Here is a 20377-nt window from a genome sequence, read left to right as displayed (position 1 = left end):
AGTGTTTAGTGCATGGAGAGACAAAAATGCCTTTCTTCTCGGAGAAGAAAAGCTGGCATTGCCAGTCAAAACAGCACTGCATGCAGGGGAAGTTGCAGAGGCAGCACATGATGAGAGTCATCAAAAAGACAAAAGACAAAGGCATCGGAAATCGACACAGCGAGAATCTATGCAGGATCCCACTACAAGCCGTCTAGAACAAGAATCATGCCACGGACAAGCCATACTTTGGATAAATTCAAACTGCAACCAAGTGAAGTCCTAGAAGAAGAAAATGCAAGAGAGAAGTTAACATCACTTCTCTTTTGTCAAGTAGTGGGAACACACACTGCCACTTCCATGAAAGATGCATTTTCATCCAACGAGCCTCCAGAACCATCAAATGCCGTGTACTTGGGAGTCCAATATGAACATGCTGATAATATTGAGGCAGTTTTGCATACTCTCAAAAAACTGCAAGTCCAAATGGAAGTGGGAACACGAAGAAAGCACCTATTGTTGTCTGAGATGCAAAGACATATGCCCATCTATGTAACATAAAGCAAGATTATGCAAAAGAAATGGAATGGCTGCAGCCATTTCCTGGGGATTGGCACATCCTGAAAAACCTTCAGCCAGTGATTATGAAGATATACTGGCATGCTGGCCTTCAGGATCTCGCCAAAAAACATCACAAAGGTGCAACACTGTCTTCCCTTCCTCTGTGCTCAAATTTTCTGCGGACACACCAGTTTCTCCTTAATGCATGGGAGGCAATCTTCCGATGTCAATTGCATACCCTTCTTCAGGTTGATCCCCCTCTAGATGATCCCTCTCCAGATGATTTCAATCCAGATGCTCCCCCTCCAAATGAACCAGCTACTTGTTCCCAAAAGATGCAGGCACCGGCTCTGAAGCTGGGTTCGGAAAACGAGACATACCGATTTTGGTGGGATTTTACGAATCGTGATATGATGGCCTACATCCAACTGTACCTAGCCATTCTCACAGGAAACTGGGATCTGAGGGTTGCTGCACTGAAGAACATGGCGCCATTGTTTCACGCGTTCGATTGCCTAATGTACCTAAAATTGATTCTAATGCACCTCAACAACCTACTAAACATGCCCTCTTCACTAATTAGTCATCTTATAGAAGGTGGCTTCACTGTCAGTATCACTGATACGGCAGGTGAAAGCTTGGGAGCAGACGAAGGACACGAAAGCCTCATCAATCGGGATGTCAAGATGGCTTTACATGTGGCAGATCCACAATTAATGGACCGGCTAGCTTTGTACCTGCCATATTGTGCCATGGGACAACAAAATCTGAGACATCAACTGTTTCCACCATCCCCCAGTACACGCAAAACACACAATCTCCAAAGAGAAGCAATAATCCAACTGTACAAAGACATCCTTCAAGACTCGGTTGTAGCAGTAAAGACAGCAAGAACTTCAAGTCTGCACACACTGGTTGATCTGCAGCCTGCAGACGAGGTACAGAGAAAAGATCTAATGGAGTTCTATGAAGCAGGTACAAGGGATCTAGAAGCATACATATCAACCCGCATCCTCCATACGCCAAACACTCAGGCACCAAGACGCAAGAGAGCTCTTAGGACGTTCGTTCCAAAACTCCCAAGGAGAAAAAGAATCAACCAAAAGGAAAAAACAAACGCATCGTTGCTGCATGCCTCCGCCTTCAGGTTGCTCACACCAAAAAGACAGGACAGCCCATTCAAAATCTGGGACAGTACATCAAGTATCCTCTGGCCATTGCCAAAGATGACGGCAGTATGTACAAAGGAAGGAAATCAGTCATGACTTCGATTCTGAAGAAACGGTATGAAGATGTATTTACACACAGTTTGCCACTTGGTTGGTCACCTCAGTGTGTCATCTTAAAAGAATGTTCCTCATCAACAGTGTGCCATTGGCATCACACAGATCAGGGAGGCAACCTGGGAAAAAGCTGACTTCGAGGATGGTGTTCTGCCATCTAATGAGGCACTTCGCCTTCATTGGCTAAGGTCTTGTCGGGTGGCAGAACTGTGGGCACAGGCATCGTGTTCGACTGTTCTTCACCCATCCCTTGCTAGCCATGGATATGTTGTAGATGGCAACAGGCTTTCAGTTCAGTGGGACACAAATGAGAACACACACTACATAGAACTCCCAGTTGACTGGATTTTAAAGGGATGTAGATGTGCAACAGGCTGTGCTACCAAGCGGTGCAAGTGTACCAATGGAAATCGACCCTGTGGGCCAAGCTGCCAGTGCACCAACTGCCAGAACCATGCCATCACAAGCAGCTCTCAATCAGAATCCACACCTACATCGGATGAAGTCCTTCTTCACAATGAAGAATTACACACCATGGAGCATGCCAACCCAGACAACCTCACTGACATCGAGATTGATGCAGAAGAGGAAGAGCTTGTTTGGGAAGAAGATGCTGAAGAAGAGGAATTCTTCAGTGATGGAGATGGTTAAAGAGGAATCTGGTCCAGTTGAAAGGATGTCTGAAGGGAAAGAGGACACATATGTGTGTAAATTTGGGTTTTTTTTCCTGTTAAGCCTGTATCAGTGACCAAAGGAATTTATACTTCAAAGATGAAAATGCAATACTAAATCTGTGTGTGTGCCACCATATAACATCGAATTGGAAGCATTTTGTGTGCATATAAAATTTTGCAAGTGCAATTATCATATCATGCCCTATTTATTGTTTATTTATATGCAAACTCTTTTCCTTTTTTTGTTGCTGTTGTTGAAAGGTACATGCAATATTTTAGTGACCTTCCGTAGACATACTTGTCAAATGTAGAAAAGGTAACAGATAATATTTCAGATGCATATTTGCAATGCTTCACCCTTGAGAGCTTGAGGTGCAGAATAAGACATTGATTCAGGCCTCAGTCAATGGTAGTTGCCAGAAGTATTTGATTCGTCATTCAGTGCTGTGAATCACCCATGATGGGCATACCATTAGCTTACTTCTACATTATACGTAGACCAAAAACTGCATTCTGGTACAGTACTCTCCGCATAATCGGGTAGGTTCAAGCAGTGCGTTTCTTACCCGATTAAGCGGAGTACCCGATTAATAGAAGAACACGTCTCATTCACAATTGACACACACACAATGTGTATGTATACATGCAATGTACACTGCACCAAACACCTACACTGTATACTTAACATGTGTATTTGCGCAACACATACCTTACACTTGCTCAGTCACGAGCAATAATTTTACACTCTTTTAATGGACAAATATGTCTTCAGAGAACTTTGTCGTTTGACTATAAAAGACTCCTCGCTAACACGCAGGCGTTTTCCGAAATTAACACGTCTCTTTACGTGCACTAGTCACGCAGAACGTCGGGTTACTTTTCGAAAAGTGACTAGGGAAAAGCAAAATTATGGAGCTGGTGCAAGGCCTGATTTTCGTTGCAAACTTCTCATATACTGTATTGTGAATGTTGTTGCGGAGTAAGGGAGGAGCGTAAGTGTGTTCAACTCCTGTCTGTCTATGCAATTGTGTGTGCTAGCTACATGTGCAATGTTTGTTTACATGTGGCAAGTCAGTACTGGTACATGTGTTTTCATCATGTTTAATTACTCCCCAAATGATCGGTCTTCTTTGCAAATGAAGCAGAGAATGCAATTAGCCGTGGAGAATTTGGCATTCATGATTTCTTACAGTGTTATATCTGCGAAAAATGTGGGTAGAAATTAGATTAGAAGAAAATCATTTACCCATTTATGTGGAGAGGCAACCCAATTATCAGGTAATTTTAATGTGCATTGGAACTGATTTTGACATTACTACCCAATTAAACGGAGTACCCGTTTAAGCGATACCCGATTATGCAGAGAGTACTGTATATGTTTTGCATCAGGTTGTTGTATTAGGCAAAAATCAATGTGCTTCCCACAAGAAGACATTTTGAGAGCTACGGGATATTGCTGTAGTGTAGTGTTGCATATTATTGTTCTTCAAGTTTTTTTGTTTGTCTGTTTGTTTGTTTTTTATCCAAAGCATATGCACATATACTGTTGAAATCCCCAAACATAAAGTCTTAGCAAAGTCCAAATGAGTTCAGTGAAGGAACAGTGGAGCCAAAGCAGTCACAAGAGCTGGACACACCATTGCCATTGACAACAAAAGGACAAACATATGCAAGGTTGAAATGAAAGTCTGAAATAATGTAAAGGTTTCATAAAGGAAGACCTATACAAAAAACAAAACAAAATAATAAGTGTGATGCAAGCCTTCAATGTCTTAAACTGAATACATGTGCATGGTGGGCATGATTCAAAGGTATTCAAAGATGTTTATGGAAATGCTTACCTCTTACATTTGAAATGTTCTTGTTCATACACTTACAGATCTCATAAAAAGGGTTAGAATGAGTTTATGAAATTTACATGATTACAGAAAAACTGAAGATGCAGTCTTACCGGCATAAACTTCCTATAGGTTAGCCTCACATGAAGAGTTCAAACACAGAAATTGAATACAGTACCAACTTTGTTCTTTTTTTGTTTGCTATACACTTATAGCAAGGTTTACAAATCTATGCTTGCTTGGAAGATGAATTTTCTGTAATACCACGCAATAGAACCTTCTTCAGGGCACCTTCATTTGTGATTCATTCCTGATTTTTATATTAAAAAATCAAATTAGAAGCGGTTGACACCATTCTTAGCCTTCTGAATTTCCGCATAATGGTCAAATTCCTTCTCTATCTGCCGGCAGAGGATGAAGGCTAGCAGCATCACCAAGAGCTACAAAGGAAATGAACAAGGGGGAAAACAAAAAATGTGTAAGGAAGATGCATTCAGACAGGAAGTTAAGTACAGGGAGTATGAACAAAATATACTTTCTTTTATTTCAACCTTTACAATGCAAACTTTGGCCATTGCAAATCACATTGACGATTCATCTTATAGAGTGCAAGTACTGAGGTGGAGCGAGCAAGGCAGTTATGAAACAAGCAACTCCAGGTTGAAAGTTCTGTGTGGCATGTTGTACATCCTTGGAAAGGACGCTTCAGCCACTATGGGTCAATTTCACGAAAGTCTTATCACGGACTTTTCACTCATAAGAAACACTTATGAGAGACTTCATGAAATGGATTTTACTTCTCTTTGAAGTCTCTCATAGCTACATATGAACGACTACATTTACTATATGTACAAAAACCCTTGGCTAGCTATTACATATAATGTAAAGACTTTTATAAATGACTTCATGAAATGGACCCATAGTCCCTCTTGACCCAGGTACATTAAAGGGATGGTAAAATTTTGGTCGAGATGGAGCTTCAGATCTTTTTTTTTTAATAATGAGAAACTTCTTGTGCAATATAGAGGAGCATACAATTCTAAGAGGAATTCAAAGTTTACTGGATGAAAATCAGCTCTGAAATGGCTGAAATATCAAAAAACAAATCAAGACGACTTTACAAATCATAGAACTCCATTCAGAAAGGTTTGTGCAGAAATCACTTTAAGTTAAAACAATTTATAGCTGTTGAAGGATTTTGTCTATTTTTTTTTTCAAACTGTCAATGTGTGTTTGACTAATCTTTCTACTTTTCGTGAATCTGCATATGATTGTTTAAAACTTGAATTCTAAAATAAAAAAGTAAGGATCAAGTCATTGATGTCTTTTACCTGCAAGAGGGCAATGCCGAAGATGGTTAGTCCAACGATGTAGCTCTTCTCATTTACCACCAGAAGGAATTTGTCTATGCATCCGATGGTATAGATGATGTCACTCACCTCGACTGGCTGTGGAGGGGGGGGGGGGGGGGGGACCAACAAGACAATTGAGCTCCTTTTTATTAATTCTGCCACTCACAGAAGTTATGAAAATGGATGAAATATTTCAACCAACTGCTTTTCAAACATGACAAAAAAATAGCACATTTAAAAATGGACAACAAAAATCCCAAATTTCAAGGGTTGGACGGAACAGCTTGAGCATTCCACACACAACTGAGGGAATAAAAGAAAATGGCTTGAACAAGTGTACTCAAATTCATGATTACAAAAATAAACATATGATACAAATCCAGCATGTTTCCATACTCAAAACAGAAGAAATGCAGCAATCAGACCTTGAGTTTGATTTAGAATTAAAGGAAAAGATAATTGAAGCAGAGTCTAGCAACATTCCATGTGATGATCCATAGTTATTGTAATCGGAAATAACGAAGAAAGTGGGTCCCAGGAACTTTCCTTTTCTATTTAAAAACTAACAGAAATAATGCCAGCTTTGTAATCAAAACAAATAAAATCAATTGTCTATCTAAATGATATTAAATGATTGTGGAATAATACAACACCTCTCTTCTCTGCACTCCAAAGCCACACTGTGTATTGATGATTTCATCAGTGACAGCTGGGTCAGTACGACAGCAGGAGTAGGGTACACCACACCTCTCCACACTTGGGTTGGAGTCGGTGCAGTTAAAGTAGCGATTGAGACTCCAGTCTCTATATCCTCCACCACCACCACAGCATTCCAGCTGAGTGAAAGTGAAGCAAAAATGGGGAGGGGTTAATGGTTTACATGGTATATCCAATGCAAATCTGTCATCATATTCTCAAAGACCATAAACTTTATTAAATCTATGGAATTTGTACAAAGGAATTAATTACTCAATTCTTCCATCTTTATGGATATGCAATGGTATGGTCCACTTATCTCATGATAAAAAAAATGCCTTCACAGAAAATCTTACATGTTGTATGTCACCAGGGAACTTTAAAGGGATTGTATAGTTTTGGTTAAGACCTAACTCCAGGTTTCCATCATTTTTTGGTGAGATGATGAGAAACCTCTTATAAAATATGAGAGAGCATGTAACTTCAAGAGGAATTCAATGTTTATTTGATGAAAACTGGTTATCAAATGGCTGAGATATCCAAAAAGAGCGATCTTAATAAAAGGTGAGACTCACCATTTATCAAGATCATTTTGTTTTACTTTGTTTTGACTGTTTCAGCCATTCCAAAATCCATTTTCATCAAATAAACTTGGAGTTCTCTTAGAATGGTATGTTCTATCAATTATCATATACTATTTCATAAGTGGTTTCTTGGCATCTCACAAAAAGTTAAAGGCTTAATCCTCATCTCTTTCAATACTATACCATCCCTTTAAGCTCAAATACAAAAGAGATGTGAAATCAGAATGACACAACCAAGACAGCTGCAATTAACCCGTTGAGGATGGACTGATTTTGCTACAACATGCATTTTCCATAGACACCTGCCCGAGTATCGCGGGACTTGTCCTCAACGGGTTAAGGCGATATTTGTAGATTGACAGAAGCGGCTGCTGATTTCTTCATCACTTTGTTAATTTGGCTTAAAACCTCCATCTGTCTCCTCGTTTTGTTGCGTCGCATATCCAATATTTATTCATTAATAAGACTGGCTAAGCCAGCTGAGACAAATTGCATGTACAGTACTGTGGTGATAGACTTGTTAAGTCATTCCCTCACACAGACATACACATAGTTTATTGCTTTGAATTACTGTACAAGATGCAATAAAGTACTGTATTCACTTGTCATGATATAGAACAAACATGCACAAGATTAATCTAAAACTTTGTGTTTTAGCCTGTTGAGGACGGACTGATTTTGCTGCAACACGCATTTCCCTAAGACACCTGCCCAAGTATACTCAGGACATATCACTAACAGGTTAAAGTTTTGACTTTTAGATCATGTACAATGTACAGAATTTTCTTATTTGCAAGATTTTCTCACAGGAACAATAATTACTGATGCTTTGAAATACAGGTATGTTATGTTCCCAATGTATCTTTAATCTGTTGAGGACGAGTCCAGAGTATACCCCGTCAAGCGTCTATGGGAAATGTGTGTTCTAGCAAAATCAAACCATCTTCAACGGGTTAATGCCTCTTACAAAGAAAAGATACGACAGTAACAGCCATCAACAGGAGTGCATCACTGTCCACCATGAAGTCTAAACTACTCTGACCAGGTAACTTCTTCTATATCCATGACTTCCACAGCGATATTATCAAAAACTTGTTTCATTTGTTTTACCTGAGAATACACAGGTTTAACAAATTATGTTTTCAAATGCCATACACTGTATGCATACAACTTGTATCTTCACAACAACAGACCAGTTTACTGACACATTCAAATCTTATGCATACCTTTACAACAAATACTTTTCTTGATAGCCAGAAAGCTTGTCTTAGACTTGCCTAACGTAGCAACAACTATTGCATGCAAAGTGATTGATTTAAAGTTTTGACAGGCATTGAGTATGTAGGACCTAATTGAATACAGATGGATGGGATAGCATGTTACTAGGTCCTCAGGGGAATGAACACTGCATTGAACTACCAGCCTTTAAAAGTTTATTCCAAACAACCAGAAATTCTTGCCAAATGCCTGCCTAACATAGCAACAACTAATGCACACAAATCAGGTTCCAAGCACTGAAATGCATACAGGTTGTACAGGTACATGTCAATGGTAGGCCTATACATTGCGGATCATAACTCATTCATCAAATGATGTAATAATGTGTATAGATTTGAATACATTTTTAATCCAGCCTACTTGGCCAACATCTGCCTACCGTTCTTTGTGCGTAGTCAATGAAGTTCGTCACATCACCATCTGTTCTGTAATTTGTGATGGCATCTTCCACTACACCATCTACCGCAGTATAAAACTGAGCAAAAGATACAACAGAAATTGGATGTTTGAAAAAAGCACATGAAACATAATATAAGCAACTTCAAAAAGGTCTTTGCGAAATTTAGTGTTCTTGGTGCCAAATTGAGAGATTTTGAGGCAAATCTTTATGGAATTGACATTGATGATGATTAAAAGCAAAAATGATGATAATAGTGTTGTTGATGATGATGATGATGATCAATTGATATGGTACAAGCAATCACAGAATATGCTTCATTCTGAAAACAAAACATAACAAAACAAAACAAAACCCAACTCCTTGCATAAAAATTCATGCTGCCACAGGTTATATATAAACAGGACTAATAGACCCTACTCATACAACTTGTATGCACTGAAGATGAATACTTTATGCATTAAGATGAAAACAAAGTTTAGAAGTTTCTGAAGCAAATAGTCCACAGTGAGTTGTAATTTCTTGTAAACTTTGGTTTTCCTCTGAGTGTTTCCATTAATGTTGCAATTAAGAAATAAGATAATGGGAGTAAAAGTTGTCATGTACATGTAACTTTACAATATTTCTCCTTTTACCATAAAATTTACAAATAGTACCTCACATGACTGCATTTACTCCAATGACTGGTTTGATAAAGTTTTCACTGAAATCTTGGTAGGAATTAGGAGAACTGAGACTTACTTGACTGCTGAAAGCAAATGCCAAGATGCCAGCAGTGACTTCCAAGATGAATATCAGGATCATGGACAAGTAAAACTGGAAAATATGAGGAAATTATGGGTTAGAAATGTGATATTCTTATTCAGTCCACAATGAACAATGCAAATGATTACAGGTTTGGATTGTTGTTCTAATCGAGGAAGATGTTGCAATTGCAAATAATCTTCAACAGAATTCGCCTAGATACTGTAAAAGTGGATATTTTCGCGTGACTAATTTTTCGCGCTTGGCCGGTCGAGAAGAGTTTCGCATGTTTGAATTCCGTGGAATCAAGACATATCACGCACAGGAACATGTGGCAAGCAAAAATATTCACATGCTTATATTTTTGTGCTAGTTTCTGGTTGTGCGAAATGCGTGAAAATTTCAACACCGCGAAAATTTCCACTCTTTACAGTAGTGGTTCAATAGTAGACAATGAATGCAAATTTGAAAACTGTTCAATGTTTTTTTTCATGCTAACCAATATGGACTTGGGTATTTTGAATGATGATAAGTGCAGGTTATTTCTGTAATTCATAATCTTTTTGTGATAGAGGATTTCTAATACTTTTCTGCAATACTGGCTACCTTTTAGGCTAAACTGGCCCTTGATACAATGTATTTAGTAATCAATAAATTCTTTCACGAGTATGAAATCAATATGATGCTTCAGCACCATTTGTGCATGATTGTGTGTTTTGAGTAAATTTATGAAGAAACAGTCAAGTTGAATACATTTGTAGTTCTAACAATCTAGCACTAATCAAAATGAGAGGCAACATACAAAAGTTGTAGAATGTTACATTTTGATGTTTTGATCCAACAGTGATAGTCAATATAATAAAATACCCAAATTCACTAAACATCACACAGTTTCTGCCTCACAATATACCCAGTCAAAATTGTTTCTGTCATTAAAGTCACCACTACATAACACCTTTTTGAATAGTCACCATAGCCACTACATCTCCATGAAAGAAAAAAGTTTCCAAGGATAATATATATGGTACATTACATCACTTTTCAAAAGGGGAATCCTACAAAAGACGAGCAGAAAGTTTATAAATTGAGAGATATAAGGTATTTTGTGGGGGTAGACTTACAAATGTGAGCAGGCAGCAGTTTTCCCTAAGAGCGCCAACAAATCCTGCAAAGTTGAGGATGACACCCAAGCCGCCTACGACCACCATCACGATGGCAGGGTCTGTGAAGAAGTCTAGATATGACGTCACTCGCACATTGTCTCCTCTCTCCACCAGTGCCCAGATACCAATGCCACATACCGCCCAGCAGATCAGCTGAAATGAGGTGGTAGATAGGGGAAAAAAACAGTAACAAAACTTTTGAATGGATCCAGTGAAGTCATTGTCACCACATTTACATAGCTCAGTCTGTGAGGATTGCTCAAGTTGTAACATTAAAAAAAATGCCAAAAATACAATGAGATGCTGCCTCATTTATCATGAATGGCTGCAAAAGGAAAAACGGCTTTAGAAAAAAAATGGCAATACAGCAAAGAGCTCAATGAATTGCTTCGAGATAATGAAATAGAGCTTTGTGTATGACTGTCTTCTGAAAAGTAAGCAGATTGCTAGATTTGTGTCAAGATTCTTTACTCCAGTTGCAGGCCTTGAAATAGGATTTTGGAGGGGCAAGGCCATTTAGAAAAGGGCACTTTTTCCAAGAGGCCAGCCATGAAAGGGCACTTAGGTCAGTCAGAGGGGCACCAAGGCCACATTGAAAAGGGCATGTTGGGTGTTTTTCTAAAGGGTGATTTTTGCGATGTTGCAAGAATTTTATGTTTTTTTTTTCATATTCTAGCAACAACCCCCCCCCCAATACATAATATATATACAGTCAACCTCGCGTAAGTCGACATAATCGGGACTGAGCAAAACACGTCGACTTACGCGAATGTCGACTTACGCGTAAGTCGACATTTTGTCGACTTATAAATGAAAATTAATTTCCTCTGTACAGAGTAAGATATGGATCACGATGCGGATCGCTACCCATATATCTTACTCCTTTTGCCGCCAAAACATGCCTACTGACATGAGCAACAATAATGTTTTAGTTCATGCATAAATCTTGCGCGGGTTAGTAACGACAACGCACAATTCCCAAATCTCTAGAGAGATTTTGAGAGAGCGGGATCGGAAACCTAGGCCCGTTTCTAGACACTTAACGTTTTAAACTTGATTTGAAATATCAAAGGCAAATTCCCCAAAATTGAATTAAACTTTGCGATTTAAATTCAAGTGCGTTGCAGGGAAGATATGCGTGTGATTTCGCATGATTCTGTCGAGATTATTTTTCAGTGCCGACTGAGTTGAAATAATGTGTGATTTTCCTTCCCTAAGTCGCCATATTTGTTCTGCTTAAATTTGTATTGCCATACTCTGAAAATGAATTGTTCTCACGCTCCGATTCGCAACATTATAACTACCGCTCTGTACGGCGCGGGCCTGTCTGAAATAATAAGAACAAAAGTTTGTTCATCCGAAAACGACATCTTTACGACTACTATAACCTTCGTAAAAACAAACCTCTTACCATTGTCGGACTAATTTAACTTTGGACTGAGATTTAAAACTTCGGCATAGCGAACTTTAACAATAATTCGTTATCATTTTTTTCATTGACATTTTGTGAAGCAGCATGCGTTTCGGTAGTTTGAAACGTGTAAATGTTGCGATGTCTTTCCTCTGCAAGTGCAGACTAAGTTCGGTCACGGCGAAAGTTCCGTTACGAAATAAAAAATAATGCGAGCCTTTTCAACAATAACGCACTTCCGTGCATTTTTATGCGTTTAAACGCAGTTTCTAGTTTCGGACAAGAACCGCCAGTCTTTTCTGCAACGCTCTTGCGTTTTAAAAACAGATTTGCATTTGATTTTTAGAGTTGCGTTTAAACGCAATTGAGTTTAGATTTCATACAATTTTCTAGTTTTGTGTTATTATCAAACGCAAGTCTTTTCAGCGTTCCGTGTGATTTGATGGACTTGTATTTCATTTTCAGAATTGCGTTTAATTTCTAATTTTGCTTACGATAAGTCTTTTAAACAATAACACACTTCCGTAGATGTTTAGAGATGCGTTTAAACACAGTTTCTTATAGTTTCGTACAAAAACCGCAAGTCTTCTCTGCAACGCACTTGCGTTTAAATACAGCGTTCCGTGCGATTTGATGGACTTGCATCTGATTTTTAGTGTTGCGTTTAAACGCAATTGAGTTTAAGTTTCCTACAATTTTCTAGTTTCGTGTGATTATCAAACGCAAGTCTTTTCAGCGTGCCATGTGTTTTGATGGACTTGCATTTAATTTTCAGAGTTGCGTTTAATTTTTAATTTTGCTTACGAAATGAAAAAAATAATGCAAGTCTTTTCAACAATAACGCACTTCCGTCATTTCCGTAGATGTATAGAGATTCATTTAAACGCAGTTTCTAGTTTCGTACAAAAAGCGCAATTCTTCTCTGCAACGCTCTTGCGTTTAAATACAAGTGTACATTGTTTCGTGTGATTTGATGGACTTGCATTTGATTTTTAGAGTTGCGTTTAAACGCAATTGAGTTTCAGGTTCGTAACAATTATTTTCTAGTTTCATATGATTATCAAACGCAAGTCTTTTCAGCAACGCAATTGCGTTTAAATGCAAAAGTTGAGTGTGATTTGATATCACCTGCACTTGATTTTTTGAGTTGCATCATTAGTTGCATTGTAATAAATCTTTTCAGAAAGGGCCCTGGTTTTAATACCGCTTCGGAATAATCAACGTTAGAATATTCGGATTTACAAAAACAGGGGCAGGGGGCACATACCCCCCCCCCCTATACTTTTTGGGGCACCATCAAAATGTGCCCCCTTTTCTGGAATATGCCCCTTTTTAGGAGAATGGGACCGATTTTGCACTAGAAAGGGCAACTGAAAGTACAAAAAGGGCCTGGAAGGAGCACAGGGGCAGCTCTCCGGGGGGGGGGGGGGGGGGGGGGGGGGGGGGGGGTACACAGTGCCCCTCCACCTTTTGGAGGATCAACTAAATGTGCCCTTTTTTCTTTGAAGGTGCCCCTTTTTTCCTGTAAAGGGGGGCACACTTTTTCCTAAGGGGCAGTTTTAAGAACAAAAAGGGCACTTTGAGGAACGAAAAGGGCACTTTGAGGAACGAAAAGGGCACTTTGAGGAACGAAAAGGGCACTTTGAGGAACGAAAAGGGCACTTTGAGGAACGAAAAGGGCACTTTGAGGAACGAAAAGGGCACTTTGAGGAACGAAAAGGGCACTTTGAGGAACGAAAAGGGCACTTTGAGGAACGAAAAGGGCACTTTGAGGAACGAAAAGGGCACTTTGAGGAACGAAAAGGGCACTTTGAGGAACGAAAAGGGCACTTTGAGGAACAAAAAGGGCACTTTGAGGAACAAAAAGGGCACTTTGAGGAACAAAAAGGGCACTTTGAGAAAAAAAGGGCACTTTGAGGAACAAAAAGGGCACTTTGAGGAACAAAAAGGGCACTTTGAGGAACAAAAAGGGCACTTTGAGGAATACTTTCAACTAACCAGCCAACACGTGTTCACATACAGTGTTACGGGGGTGGGGGATCTGCACCATTTTTTTTTTACATTTTATTTCACTTTTTTTCGCATGCGTGCCCTCGATCACATTTACTTTGAGCATGCAGGCATGAATGCAGAGCGAGAGAGATGGCAATTCTCGCAGCCGTCCGACATGCCTGGCACATGGCTTGCGACCACTTGCTCCAGACGATTTAATAGCTGCATTTTCCCTACAGTAACTAACACACGCATGCACATACTGCACTCACCCAACGCGCTCAACCGCTGATTGCGACACTCGACGTACAGACACCATCAACGTACTTCCGTACGTACGCGCGGGCACACTACGAATACAGTCCAGGAAGTGGACTACTACCTAGCTAGTAACTCTATGGCCGCTGCGCTGCGGAGGCAGTCGGAACGGTCAAAGCCGGTAGGCCGTACCGTACGTACATACATGTAAGTACACGTCGTCTCGTTGAGTTTGAATCAGATATATTGGGACGCGAGTGAACTGAACAGAAGGTATGATATTAAGTTATTGAGATGAGGAAATTTGTTCAAGCTTATTGAAGTGTAGACTTTGAGAAAGGGCATATTATACGTCATAAACAAGAACTTTCATTCTAAAAGGGCACCACGGCCACAAGAAAAAGGGCACATTTTTTTTGGCCGTAACTTTGATCACGGAAGAAAGGGCATTGCGGCCAACGAGAGGGGCACCGACGGCCATGGCCGTCGGTGGCCGTCGGTTAATTCGAGGCCTGCAGTTGGTATTCTTTGGTTACCAACCAGAACTGAGCATTTCAGACAAGCAAATAAAAAAAAAACCACCTAGGAATACATGTAGTATTAAAAGTCCATCTTTCTAATGATTTCTCAGGAATGGGATAAATATCAAAAGTCCAGACTGATTTAATATTGAAGGTTTTAACATCAAAGACACAAATTACAGCTTGTTTACACTGTAGAGTCAAAAATGATTTTGTCCTTTCAACTGATCTACATTGTATACATGTAACTCATACTTTGCTCTTATTCTATTTCATTTCTAGAAAGATGTGAGAATTTAATGTCATGAAAGTCAACAGAAAGACCACAGGGAGAAACACATTTTAATGGTACTCAAGATATACTCTATTGGGTTCATTTAATATCTGAAACTGCACATTCCAGTTAAAAACACAAACAAACAAACAAACAAAAACAACGCACAATTAAATTCTTGATCAATGGGAAATGAAAACTTAAAAATGATTTGACACAAGTTTGCAGTCATTGTGTAAGATTACCAGTTACAGTAAAAAGGAAAAAAATAATCTACAATAACAGTGTACAGTAAAACTGTAGCCTTCTACATACATTTCTTTATATATATAAATTTGAACCCTACTCACAGAGACCCAGTTTGGAAAGGAACAGTGGCTTCATGCATGAATGGCCAAAGCACGAAATACAGGAGCTCTTGATCAGTTATGATTTCTGTACAATAGACCTCAATTCTCTGAAAATGTATTTAAAGGATGTACTGGCGGTATGAATGGCCATACAAAGGTCACGCGCTCACCTGAGTATCGCAATTTCACCTTCCACGCATTCTTGCACACTCTTACCTGAGAACATTGGAAACTTAGGTCTGCATATGGATCCCCCCTCAACTCGGAGGGGGGGGGGGGGGGGGGGGGCAGGCAGCCCTGGATTTGCAATGAACAAACTTGGAATTAAAGTCATCAATGTACAAACTCATGGTATTAACTTTGCTTTATCATTTCTGGTTCTAGAGCAGAAGATTTTAAATATTCCTTAATGTGGGGGGGGGGGGGGGGGGGGGGGACCGACCCCTAGGGGCCTCTCAAGAGGGACATGGTGCCCATTTGAAGGAATTGAGATTCTATCCCCATAGGGATGTTACCTGCTAAGTTTGGTCAAAATTCATCATGAGGTTTTTTAAGAAGAAGATGATCATGTACAATTCAGGCTCCATTACAACTGTAGGACTTCTCCCCCCATCCCCTCCTGGGTGCGCCTCCTGGGTCCCAAGGGGGGGGGGGGGGGGGGCGGGGGGCACCCCTGATTCCGCCAACCCCATGAACAAACTTGAAACTACAGTCATCAATGTACTAACTCATAGTATCATCTAAGCCCTATCACTTCTGGTTCTAGAGAAGATTTTTAAAGGTTCCTTAATTTTAGAGGGTTTGGGCCCCCTGGGGACCCCCCAGGTGGGTCATGGTGCCCATTTGAACAAATTGAGATACTATCCCCCTAGGGATGCTACCTACCAAGTTTGGTTAAAATCAGACATGGCGATCTCAAAGTGAAGAGGAAAATGTACAATTTAGGCCCCATTAGGACCCCTCCCCGGCCCCCTCCCCTGGGTCCCAAGGGGGGGGGGGGGCACCCCTGATTCCCCCATGAACAAACTTGAAACTACAGTCATCAATGTACTTACTCATAGTATCAATTAAGCCCTATCACTTCTGGTTCTAGAGAAGAAGATTTTTAAAGATTCCTTAAGTTTAGTGTGTTTGGGCCCCCCCCCCCCCCCCCCTGGGGCAAAGAAGGGAAAAATGACATTTAAGCATGCTGCATCAAGCTTAGATTTCCTACGCCTCTGATCCAGTGGCTGGGCAAGAGATATTTTGGCTTTGTTCTACTGGAATTGTGGTGTGGACATGATGTCTGAATGGCTGAGTTCCCTCCTCATTTAGGCCTGATGGAATACAGTGTTTAAACAACAAGACTGTTTTGCCATTGATCAGCAAATCCTGCTAATGCTACAATTAATGTATTTTTTTCATGCAGTACATGTACATGGAAGTTACATGTACATATGTATATCATATACAGAAAATATAAAGAGAATTCCACATTCTCATTCTTCTAGCAGATGTATACAAGTAAGAGCACATGATCTATAATTTCGTACCTCCTTCAGAAGGCAGAAGAATCATACTACCCTAACAATATGTTCTAGCAAGTCAAAGAAATGTGTACATTTACTGAAAATGACATTTTGTTTTGTCAAATTCTCTATACATTTCTTTACATTAAACTTCTGTGATATATGGTTGCAACTTTTCTACGCAGTGATAATGGCATATGAATTCAAACACAACTTTTAGAATTTTAAATTCTTAACAAATTACAAACTTACACTGTCATTGCACTATATTTGTACAAGCAGGATACCCAAAGATAACACCTTAAAATGTACATGTAGTTCATCCTTTAAAGCAAATATCTCAAACACCATGCTCCATCTTTTTCTTTTCTTTTCAGAACCAACAGAAAGGTTTGATTTGTGCATAGGCCAATTTGTACTATGCCAGCCAAAATGTGCAGAAGAATTATGGCAGTATAGCACTAGCTGGTAGGAGGGAACATGATGGTCCAACAGTATGTCAATAGGCGTTTCTCAGTCAAATCTTTGAAAGGTAATAGCATTATTTTTGCAAATGATGCTTTTTCACTATCCACAGAACATAGTGGGAGGTATACCTCATTGTTCCTGCCCAATGCCAGAGAGGGGTGTACTGGCTTCCTTCCATGAAATTTGTTTTCATGAGTCAATCTCCTCACTTTTGTGTCAACAGAGTGATCGAAGTACATGTCATTCAACAACATGGAAAGAGGTCCTTCAATTTGGTACTAATATTCTTAAAGTGGCACAGTGTACAATTAATGTATTGTACATGTAATGCAGTACACGTACAATTAATATATTTTACATGTAATGCAGTACATGCACATCTATTTTAATTGTACATTATAAATTTTATCTAGATATTTTCAAGTACACTTCTCTCCTTCTGGTGAAAAAAAAAATCCAGTAGTAAACTGTACAGTATGTGTACATGTACATTGTATTTTGGGACTGAAGTTACAACTGATTCCATTTCCACTATTTCTCTTCTAAATTAAAATGAGGTAGGTGTGGGATTAACTATAGGCAATACACATTGCATAAAACCTGTGACAAACATACAGTGTACATTGTAGGCATACAAACTGTGTTCCCTGACTCAGAGACTCCAACTCTCCCACTTTCGACAGGAGATCTCCCGCCGAAAGCCCATTTTCGCAGAATCTCCCGTTCTCCCACTGAGATTTAATTTCTCCCGCTTGAGATAATTTCTTACATAATTTCAATGTAATTTGTATGTTGAAAAATAAGCCTTAGATAGTGCAAGAGAGCATCTAGAACACGAGAGAGCATCTAGAACCCTAGACTGCAAGTTGGAGTCTCCCGTTTGCAAGGGGTTTCAGGCGGGAGAATCTCCAGATCAGAAGGTGCTTGGGGTTGGAGTCTCTACTGACTTAACCTCTGTACATAAAAAAAAAAAAAAAATATATATATATATATATATATATATACACAAAAACCATGCACACCCATGTTAAGTACAAATTTGTACATCACATACACATCTGTATTGAACATGTATGATGCAGTAGGGAACTCTGCAATGAGAAAGTGCAGTAATACTCAGGTGTAATTTCAGTGTGTGCATTGCAGAGTTAGCTGGTACATTGTACCTACAATATTGGAGCAGGGAGGTTCTCTCTTCCACCTCCCTGATTGGAGGTGGTTATTATTCCCCAATAGATATACTGTACGTGGGTTGTATTCTCTGAAAATCCGTTGATGAAGCCAGCTGGTAGCTGATGCCTATTAACGTGTATCTCGCCAATTAATAATCATCTGGTAATGACCCACACACCACACACTGTATACATTGCATTGACATCGCTAAATTCATCATCAGTTTAAGTGCAAGTACAGATTCTCAGTCTATGTTTCAATACAAGTAGATTATATCCCATTCACAAAATCTATCTTCATTATACTCACCCAAAATAAAAAGCTCAAGACGTAGAGAGTATATTTGACGCACGGGCTTATCGCCACATTTGGAACCCGCGCTGGTGACGCCATCTTGTACTGGTATCCGAGGGATTTATCTACCACCTGTCGCTGGGGACAAGTGTAAGTGGTATCCTACGACAGCTTCGCCGCTGTCTAACGTAGATATCAGTCGTTGGATACTGTATGTCGGGTATGAGCCAAACGTCTTACGGTAAGATGGCTATTCGCGACTCTTATGTTATACCAAAACGAAGTGACTCAGAGTTTACGTGAAAGGGGTAGGGCATCTGCCTCCGCAGAAATTCACAGGTTGTGGGATTCCAACTCCACCCAAGCGTTCTCTTGTGTAAACCCGAGGCGTTTGTTTCGTTTGTGTGCACAGACGGTAAAAGATCTCGTAGGCGAGGCAGGAGCAGGGGGAGAGTTTTCGAGGAGTCCGCGGGTACTCGTTGCATGCAATGCATTGATGATGTTTGCTGAAACGTGACGCATACAAAAACACGAAAGAGGGTGAACGTGCTATTCGATCGGCGAAGGTGATTCGGTAGAGGCCAGTTGTCTGTGCGTATGTGTGTTGTTTGTGTGTTAAAAGTAAGATGTTTTCTAATAAAAATCTATATCAAAAGGGAATTTATTGAACTGATCAACCATTGAACAAAGGTTAGGCGTATGTTAAGCCAGTTCAATAGTTAATTTTTTAATCTAAGTTTAGTATGAATAGTACAGCTTTGTTAACATTATTGTTAATATTTATGATATATAAATGAATATTTACCAAATCATTTAAAAATGAAACAATGATCATTAAATTTGAGCACATAGATATAGTTGAGTTTAATTTAGAATTGAAGGTTTAGGGCAAAATATACAATATGTAAATTAAGAAAAAATATGATATTAACAATTTGCAAAAAAAAAAGTATGATATCAAGGTAAAAAAATGGTCAAAATATTTTTGAGTATACTGAAGAAAAAAGAACCAAGGAAATGTTCGTTAAACCAAGATCTACACCTCTGCTTAGTAAATGCAGAGAATTTCAATTAGAGTTTTTACATGGAGTTATCTATGGGCCTATTAAAGAGCATCTTTTAAAATGTTGTTATGTAGCAAATGGTTTGTGCTCTTTTTTTATCAAATTAGAAATAGAAACTTACGGAACATGTATTTTTGCAATGTTGGACAGTTAAAGATACTTGGAAAGTTGTGATATCACATTACAATCTTGTGGAAAATTAAGACATGCACTGGGCTGATTTTTTTTTCAAGGATTGTCCGTTACAGCAGTGAGAATGAAGTGTATCAACTCTTTGATCATGTTAGTGAAATATATTATTAATAGTAGAAAATATTCAAGAGGAAAAGAAATTGGGGATCCTGAGAGGGAAATTAGGTTTGCATCTAATGTAGCAGAAATTATGTTAATTGATTTAAAATTTTTAAAGAGATGGTATAATTTTGGTTGAGATGTGGATTCAGATATTAACTTTCTGTGAGATATTATAATTGGATATCGCTTACAATTCTAAGAGGATTTAACAGTTCATTTGA

General features: G+C 39.2%; 1 protein-coding gene across 1 annotated transcript; it reads right to left on the bottom strand.

The window, feature by feature from the left end:
* Window positions 1–3107: 3107 nt before the first annotated feature.
* Window positions 3108–19125, bottom strand: LOC139724306 (tetraspanin-33-like). Its single transcript, XM_071635448.1, has 7 exons — window positions 18814–19125; window positions 10508–10702; window positions 9384–9458; window positions 8625–8720; window positions 6341–6523; window positions 5667–5783; window positions 3108–4775 (listed from the first exon to the last, which is right to left on the bottom strand). The coding sequence occupies exons 1-7, from the start codon at window positions 18895–18897 to the stop codon at window positions 4671–4673; spliced, it is 855 nt and encodes a 284-aa protein (XP_071491549.1). The 5' UTR covers window positions 18898–19125; the 3' UTR covers window positions 3108–4670.
* Between the last annotated feature and the right edge of the window lie 1252 nt (window positions 19126–20377).

The sequence above is a fragment of the Diadema antillarum genome, unplaced genomic scaffold (genome assembly GCF_040938485.1).
Source record: "Diadema antillarum isolate AM-2024a unplaced genomic scaffold, OU_Dant_1.0 scf00000211, whole genome shotgun sequence".
NCBI lineage: Eukaryota > Metazoa > Echinodermata > Echinoidea > Diadematoida > Diadematidae > Diadema > Diadema antillarum.
The sequence above is the reverse complement of the archived record's forward strand: the minus strand, read 5'-3'. Positions and strand labels throughout refer to the sequence as shown.